At 44.9% G+C, this 8,574-nt stretch overlaps 1 protein-coding gene across 1 annotated transcript; it reads left to right on the top strand.

Annotated features, from left to right (window-relative positions):
* The first annotated feature begins 211 nt into the window (after positions 1 to 211).
* CCL4 (C-C motif chemokine ligand 4) lies at positions 212 to 2,115 on the top strand. The gene is made up of 3 exons (XM_053569087.1): positions 212 to 519; positions 1,073 to 1,187; positions 1,726 to 2,115. The coding sequence occupies exons 1-3, from the start codon at positions 444 to 446 to the stop codon at positions 1,811 to 1,813; spliced, it is 279 nt and encodes a 92-aa protein (XP_053425062.1). The 5' UTR covers positions 212 to 443; the 3' UTR covers positions 1,814 to 2,115.
* Positions 2,116 to 8,574: the final 6,459 nt, after the last annotated feature.

The following is an 8,574-nucleotide window of genomic DNA, read 5'->3' on the forward strand; positions in this document are numbered from 1 at the left end:
GCTTCTGGAGGGGCCAACCACCAAGAGCAGAATGGTTCTCGCCTGTAAGACACTTCTAGCAGGTGCGAATGTTTCATCTTTTCCTTTGCAAACCTCTCCCCAGTCTCGGTTGCTGCTTTTGGCTGTACCACTTCCCCCTGGGGTGCACACTTCTCTTCTCCACCTCCCTCAGCTTTCCTCTGTGGTGACATCACCCCAGGAAGAGAAGCTGAGAGGAAGGATCCCTTCACCCTCTGCCAGTTTCTGTTTCCCTGATGGCCCCGTGACATCATCTTTACCCAGGAAATTCCACTCACCCTCCTGTGCCTCCACCTTCTGGCCCAGGCCTCCAAGTCCTATAAAGCGAGCGTCCCAACTCAGCATCAGCACAGAACACAACCGGGTTCTGAAGCTCCTGAGGTCTGCACTCTCTGCTCTAGGCAAGCCTCTCCTCCACCGAGACCATGAAGTTCTGTGCGACCGTCCTCGCTCTCCTCATGCTCCTGGCTGCCTTCTGCTCTCCTGCGCTCTCTGCACCAAGTAAGTCTGCGCTTTCAGCTGTTCCTTCATAGTCAAGGTGCAGGCAAAATCCACTTTTCTAGTTGGGGCTGGTCCAACAGTGGGATCTAGGGATGGGACAAAGGGGAGCAGGAAAGAATTCCGAGTAGTTTGCTGTTAAATGTGGAGTCTCATAGATAATCAATAACATTCGAGTTTATATTCCTGCTTTCTTAAGAATTAGCAGCCAGTAGAGGAAAAGGACAGGTTAGATAGAAGTCAGAGTGTTAAGTTGGCTTAGCTGCTAACTACTGGTTCTAGCAAATCCCTGCTCTTCTCTGAGCTTGGTTTCCCCACCTGTAATATGAAGGGACCGAGGCATGTTCTGAGATTCAATCCAGTTCCAATCTTCTAGAATTCTTTCTTGTTCTCCTCTGAGGATCTTCTATTCAGAATAAGATTCCCACTCAGGGGAGGTAGGAATGGACGCAAGGGCCATAGTCAGGGTTCTGTGCTCCGTGCATATTTATAACGAGAAGTCAAAACAAACAGCTCCCACATAGAGCCTCCTTCTCACTCCGGCCTTTCCTTCCAGTGGGCTCAGACCCTCCCACCGCCTGCTGCTTCTCTTACACCCTGCGGAAGATCTCTAGAAACTTCGTGGTAGATTACTTCGAGACCAGCAGCCTCTGCTCCAAGCCAGCTGTGGTGTGAGTATCAATCCTAGTCCCTCTGGGAGGCATCGGGCAGGGCAGGATTGAAAACGGGGGTCTGTTTGGGGTGACCATGCAGTGCAGAGGCCATTCTCAGGGCTGAAGCCCTCCCAGAGGACTGTAGGGAAACAGATCATGAGGTCACTTTTGGAGTGACTGGGTGGCAGCCAAAGCAGAAGATGCGAGTTCCTAGGGGAGGACGTCATCCAGAGGCCAAGAACCCGGCTAAAGTCAACAAGGTCACATGTAATATGGGCCCATTTCTCAAGCTATGCTAGAAAAATGTGCAGAAAAGTCATTGCTAGAGTCAGTAAGGAATGGGGGTTCTATTCATACTGATTGCGACACCTGGTGGTTCCTAATCTGGGCGGCCCCAGGGACCACAGCCTAAATCCAGTGGATGGAAATTACAGGGAGTCTGGTTCCAGTGCCACCCAGGTCAAACAGAGTTAGATGCCCACCACAGGCAAGGGATAGTGCCACACGCTATCAAAGGTCCCACGGGATTCTGATCTGTCCACTCCTTGATCTACAGATTCCAGACCAAAAGGGGCAGGCAAGTCTGTGCCAACCCCAGTGAAGACTGGGTCCAGGAATACGTGGACGACTTGGAACTGAGCTGAGCTGCTCTAGGCTCGGGGGCAGGAAGTCTTCAGGGAAGGTCACCTGAGCCTGGATGCTTCTCTATGAGACACACCTTCTCCACAGTCATGACTCCTCTCAGTAGATCTGTCCCTTCTCTTAGTTTAATTTTTACTATGTGATGTGTTATTGTATTGGATGTTATTTCTATTATTTATGCTTGTTTTGCCAGTGGATACATGTCCCCTGTGGGGATGGTCCCCATGACTGTTTCTCTGCATTTTGGATACATGAATGATGCAATTGATTCCATGTATTTTCATAATAAAGCTTTTTAAACATAGGTAGACTGTTGTTTTGTCATTTTAATTCGATTTAGGATGAAAGAAATCAGCTGGCCCTATGGGAGGGACAAACTACAGTTTCCAGAAACAAGTGGAACAAAAATTACCTCTAGACTAAATCTCCTGCAGGATCTCACTTCACACTTTCAGCCAGGATTTTAACACTCCTGTGAAGTAGGGACTGTTGCCTCCACTTTCACAGAGGAGGAAACAGAGGCACAGAGAGGGGAGGTGACTTGCTGAGGCTTGTAGGTGTGCTTGGGGAGCTCCAGGAAGGGATGATCTGAAGACTAACTGTGCTGTGATGGGTGAGCATTGCAGTATCACACGGGAAGGTGTAAATATAGAGGCTTAGAGTCAGAAAAGTGACTTCATCATCTTATTATCACCAGAACATCAGAAAAGTCATCTTGCCTTAGTGGACCTCAATTTTTATACCTGTAAAATGGGCATAATATTAACCATTTTGAAGGGATGCTATGAGGGATGTGGAAAGCACACATCATGGGGCCAAGCACCTGGAAGATTCTCCCCCATTCCTCTCTGAGCTTCAGCCTTTATACTTAAAACAGGCACAGCTTCTATAAGGGGCTGTTATGAGGACCAGATTAGTTAGATAACGAATCAGCACTCCAAAACCCAAAGCAAATATGAAGTGTTATCATGAGGATGGAAGGATGAATGTCTGGTTTGGTTCAGAAATGTTGCAAGGGTAACCTAAAGTCACATCAGCTTAATAATCCCTCAGTGCCTCCCCCACCAAGGGGACCTACCAAGTAAGAAGGATAGGCAGAGACTGCCTTGAAGATTATTTGAGAGTTCTTAGTCCTTAACAAAGGCAGAATTGGGGCCCTGAACCTCTCTGGGGCCAACAGACACAATACCTTTTCTGTCCTGCCCATTGTCACCCCCATTGCTCCAGAGCCCCAGTAGATTCTACAGGGGCTGAGAGAAGGAGGCTGGGGCAGAGCTGATCCAAAACAGATGTGAGAAGAGGCTAGCAGTAAAGAGCCTGCCTGGTCTTACCTTCTGCTTTTATCTACCTAGATCTGAGCTGTTCAATATGTTAGTCATTGGCTAGAGTGGTTATCCACATTGCACTTAAATTTAATTAACATTAAATAAGATTTAAAATTCAGTTTCTGAGTCACACTAGTCACATTCAGAGTGCTCCACAGCCACAGACACCCTGTGTCTACCATTCTGGATGGCACAGATGTAGGACTTTGCATTGTTGCATAGTTTCATTGGCTGACACTGTATAGGAATACTCTCAGGCCTCAACAAAGTGAAGAGAAGGGGTGTTGGATGTGGCCTGGAAGAATAAAGTGTGGGTTTGGAGAAATGGATTTGAAGCTCTGCTGAGAGGATGGAGTTCTCCTTTCCCTGAGACAAAGTATACATCACTGTGGTGCTGAAGAATGGCCCCTAGGTAACATTCACATCCTACTCCTGGAACCTGCGAATGTTACCTTATCTCGGGAAGGGGATTTTGCAGATGTGTTCAAGTTGAGGTGGAGGGATTACCCTGGGTTATATGGTCGGGCCCTAAATGTAGCTATAAATGGCCTTGTGAGATGGAGGTAGAGGAAAATTAGATAACAGAAGAGAAGGCAGCAATGTGACACCTGAAGCAAGACACTGGCTTTGAGGATGGCGGAAGAGGCCAAGAAATGTTAGAATGCAGCTCTGGGAACTGGAAAAGGCAAGGAAATCGTTCCTTTCCTGGAGCCTCTAGAGGGAGTGCAGGCAGTAAAGATGGCCTCTAGAACCCTAGGGAATAAACGTGTGCTATTTTAAGACACCAAGTCTGTGGTGGTTTGCTAGAGGAGCAACGGGCAACCAATACAGCCACCAACTGAACAGTCATTCCTCGTGACCCCCTACAGCTTAGTGAAGAAGGGAATGGAACATTCTAGAGCCAAACTTCCCCACAGAAAGAACCCAGGGTGAGGTGGACATGTTCCCAGGAGATGAACTGTAGTGAGAAGGCGTCCCAGGAGGAAGATCTGCTTCAGCAGCATTACGCGGGCGGGTTGAGGTGCCAGTGCAACCCACAGGAAGTGTGCTGCTTCTTGAGACTTCTGTGGTGCTCTGAGGGGTCTTGGTTTCCTATTTAGAAAAGAGCCCATCTTCTCACTTGTCAGATGTGTAGAGCAGAGCCATGACCTCCCTCTGGTTCATTACTGGTGAGAGGGCAAGATTAGGCCCAGAATCTGAGTCTCCCCCCTCATAGTGGGAGACTCTCCGCACGCCTCCCTGCCTCTCAGCAATTCTGAACAGAAGGGAGAGCTCAGCTCCATGGAAGTAGGCTCTTGGGAAGGCGGAGGGAGGCCTGGACAGCCTCATGAAGAAGTGCTTCACCCAGGAACTACAAATGACAGCATGGAATCCTCCGAGTGGGGCAATGTGGGACTTCACCTCTTGCATAATATGGGGCTTTGTTTTTCTCTTTCTTCTCTTTTCATACAACTTCCCTTTTTATCCTTGCACCACACAGCTGGTATCTGCTTACTTGACTTTCCAGCTGAGGTTGCTCTAGGTTTCTGGGCAGGGCTAGAGCCCAAGTAAAGGAGGCGGGACAGGCAAAGGGGCTATGGTTCATGGAGCGACTTCTAGATCCCAGGGTTTTCCTGTTCTCATGCAGCGCCTGCCTCCCCCACTTCACTCTCCAGTTGAGAGACAATCTCTTTCCTCATGTACAAGTTCATGCAGACTTTTTGTCCTTCTCCACCTACCACCTCAACCTAGAACCATCCCTAACACTCTCATTGACATTGAAATTTCTTCCTAGGAGGCCAGAAGTTGAACAAGTAGAGTGCAGGATCAAGCGAGTGAATTGAGCTGAGGGTGGTGAAAAAACCCACAGCTCTTCCTGGTGGCCGAGGCTGTGACCACGTCTCAGTCTTCAGCTCCAGTCCATAAGCCCCCCTCACAGACCCAGAGATTTGTCTCCACCTGTCCTCCCTTCTAAACTTCTCTCCTCTTGGGTTCCCACTGACTCTACCAGACAGGAAAATGGAAAAAGCAGATACCAGCTGTTGTGGCATGAGAATTGAGAGACAAACTGTGATCAGATTCTTTTCAATTTCATATTAATATGAGGGTACAATTAGGTTACAATGTTTGCTTTTGTCAGGTAAAGTCCCTGTTGTAGTTGTGTACTGCACCCAGGAGGTGTGCCAGATCCCCTTACATTGTACCCATTGTGTGGGAACATGCCTCCTCCCTCCTTTCCTCTCCCTACTCCCTCTCCACCTTCTCCCTAGCTTGAATTGAATTGAATTTTTCTCTTGTGTGGGCACATATTATTTCATCCACTGGCTTCATATTAGTATTGAGTAAGTTGGATACTTGTTTTTCCATTCTTGTGATACTTTACTAAGGAGAATCTGTTTCAACTCTATTCAGGATATTGCAAAAGATACGAAGTCACCATCTTTTTGATGGCTGAATAGTATTCCATGGTATGCATATACCACAATTTGTTAATCCATTCCTGGGTTGATGGGCATTTAGGTTGTTTCCACATCTTGGAGATGGTAAATTGATCTGTGATAAACAATCTAGTGCAAACGTCCTTATGATAAGATGATGTTTTTTTCTTCTGGGTAGATGCCTAGTAGGGGGATTGCAGGGTCCGATCCGAGTTCTTTGAAGGTTCACCATACTTCTTTCTAAAGAGGCTGTATTATTTTGCAGTCCCACTGACAGTGTAAAAGTGTTCCCCTCTCTTCACAGCCATGCCAGCATCTGCAGCTTTGAGACTTTGTGATGTGGGCTGTTCTCACTGGGGTTAAGCGATATCGCAGTAATTTTGATTTGCATTTTCTGATGATTAGGGGTGATGGACATTTTTTCATGTTTGTTAGCCATTCATGTGTCTTCTTCAGAGAAGGTTCTCTTCATGTCTCTTGCCCAGTGAAAGATGAGAGTCTTTGCTCTTTTTGTTGTTGTTGTTGTCAATTAATTTGAGTTCTCTGTAGATTTAGTTATCAACCCTTTGTCAGATTCATAACAAGCAAATATCTTTTCCCATTCTGAAGGTTGTCCATTTACTTTTTTTTTTTTTGAGACAGAGTCTCACTTTGTCACCCTCAGTAGAGTGGTGTGGCGTCATAGGTCACAGCAACCTCAAACTCTTGGCCTCAAGTGATCCTCTTGCCTGAGGCTCCCAAGTAGCTGGGACTATAGGGGCCCACCACAACACCAGGATATTTTTAGTGACAGTCTCGCTCTTACTCAAACTCCTGAGCTCGGGCAATCCACTTGCCTCTGCCTCCCAGACTACTAGGATTACAGGTGTGAGCCACTGCACCCAGCCCTATTTGCTTTAATTGTTGTGTCCTTAGCTTTGCAGAAGCTTTTCAGCTTAATTAAGTCCCATTTGTTTATTTTTGTTGTTGTTGCAATTGTCAATTATGTCTTTCTTCTTCATAAAAGCTTTCCCCAGGTTGACATCATTAAGATGTCCCCACACTTTGTTCTAGGATTTTTATAATTTCATGTCTTATATTTAAACCTTTTATCCATACTGAGTCAATTTTTGTAAGTGGTAAAAGGTGTGGATCTAGTTTCGGATTTTACATATTGTTATCCAGTTCTCCCAGCAACACCCATTGAACACCCTTAATATCCTTCTCTTGCCTGATTCATTGGCTAGAACTTCCAAAATTATGTTGAATCGTAGTGGCAATAGTGGACATCCTTATCTGGTTCAGTTCTAAGTGGAAAATCTCTCAGTTTTACTCCATTTAGTATGATATTGGCTGTGGGTTTATCATAGATAGCTTCAATTAGTTTAAGAAATGTGCCATCTATGCCTGTTTTCTTACATATTCTTGTTAGAAAAGGAAGCTGAATTTTGTCAAATGCTTTTTCTACATTTATTTAGAGGATCATATGGTCTTTGTTTTTGCTTCTATTTGTGTGGTGAATTACATTTATAGATTTGTGTATGATAAACCAACCTTGCATGCCTGGGATAAAACCTACTTGATCATGATGCATAATTTTTTAAATATGTAGCTGTAATGTATTTGCTAGGATTTTATTGACTATTTTTGCATCAATTTCAGTGAAATTGATCTGTAGTTCTCCTTTTTAGTTGGGTCCTTTCCTGGTTTTGGTGATGTTTGCTTCATAGAATGTCCTGGAGAAGGTTCCTTTCTTCTCATTATTTTGGAATAGGTTCTGCAGTATAGGTAGAAGCTCATCTTTGAAGGCTTGATAGAATTCTGGTGCAAGCTGATTGGTCCAGGAATTTTTCTGTTGTTGTTGTTGGAAGCTTTTTTATTATTTCTTTTTTGTGTGTGTGTGTGTGTGTCTTTTTTTTTTTTTTTGTAGAGACAGAGTCTCACTTTATGGCCCTCGGTAGAGTGCCGTGGCATCACCCAGCTCACAGCAACCTCCAACTCCTGGGCTTAAGCGATTCTCTTGCCTCAGCCTCCCGAGTAGCTGGGACTACAGGCACCCGCCACAACGCCCAGCTATTTTTTTTGGTTGCAGTTCAGCCAGGGCCGGGTTTGAACCCGCCACCCTTGGTATATGGGGCCGGCGCCTTACCGACTGAGCCACAGGCGCCGCCCTTTTTAGTGCTTGATGTCGGTCTGTTCAAGAGATCCATTTCTTTCTGGTTAAGTCTAGAGAGATGGTGTGATTCCAGGTATTGGTCCATTTCCTCCACACTGTTAAATTTTGGGGCATAGAGTTTTTGTAGTAGTCAGAGTTAATCTCTTGTGTCTCTGTGGTATCTGTTGTTATTTTCCTTTTTCATTTCAGATTGAGGTTATTAGGGATGTTACTTTTCTGTTTCTAATTAATCTGGCCAAAGTTTACCAATTTTGTTCATTTTTGTTGTTTACCTTTTCAAAGAACCAACTTTTGTTTCATTAATTTTCTGAATGATTCTTTTGTTTTCAATTTCATTATTTATAATGAATGAAAATAATTTTATTGTTTCTGATTTAATTTTATTTATTTATTTTCTTCTGCTAGGTTTGGAATTGAATTGCTCTTTCTTTTCCATTTCCTTGAGAGGCTTTATTATGTTGTTGATGTGTTCTCTTTCTGTTTTTCAGATGTAGGCATCTAATGAGATGAATTTCCCTCTTAGGACTGCTTTGGTAATAACCCACAGGTTTTGGTAGCTTGGGGCTTCATTGTTATGTTTGAGGAATTTAACAATTTCCTCCTTTATCTCCTCCTTGACCCAACTGTCATTCAGCACAAGGTTGTTTAGTTTCCATGCCTTTGTGGGGGGATGAAAGTTTTTTTTTTTTTTGAGACAGAGTTTCTCTATGGCGCCCTCTGTAGAGTGCCTTGGCATCACAGCTCACAGCAACCTCAAACTCTTGGATTTAAGCAAGTCTCTTGCCTCAGCCTCCCAAGTAGCTGGGACTACAGGCACCTGTCACAATGCCCAGCTATTTTTTGGTTGTAGTTGTCATTGTTGTTTG

This window comes from Nycticebus coucang, chromosome 18 (genome assembly GCF_027406575.1).
Source record: "Nycticebus coucang isolate mNycCou1 chromosome 18, mNycCou1.pri, whole genome shotgun sequence".
Taxonomy (NCBI): domain Eukaryota; kingdom Metazoa; phylum Chordata; class Mammalia; order Primates; family Lorisidae; genus Nycticebus; species Nycticebus coucang.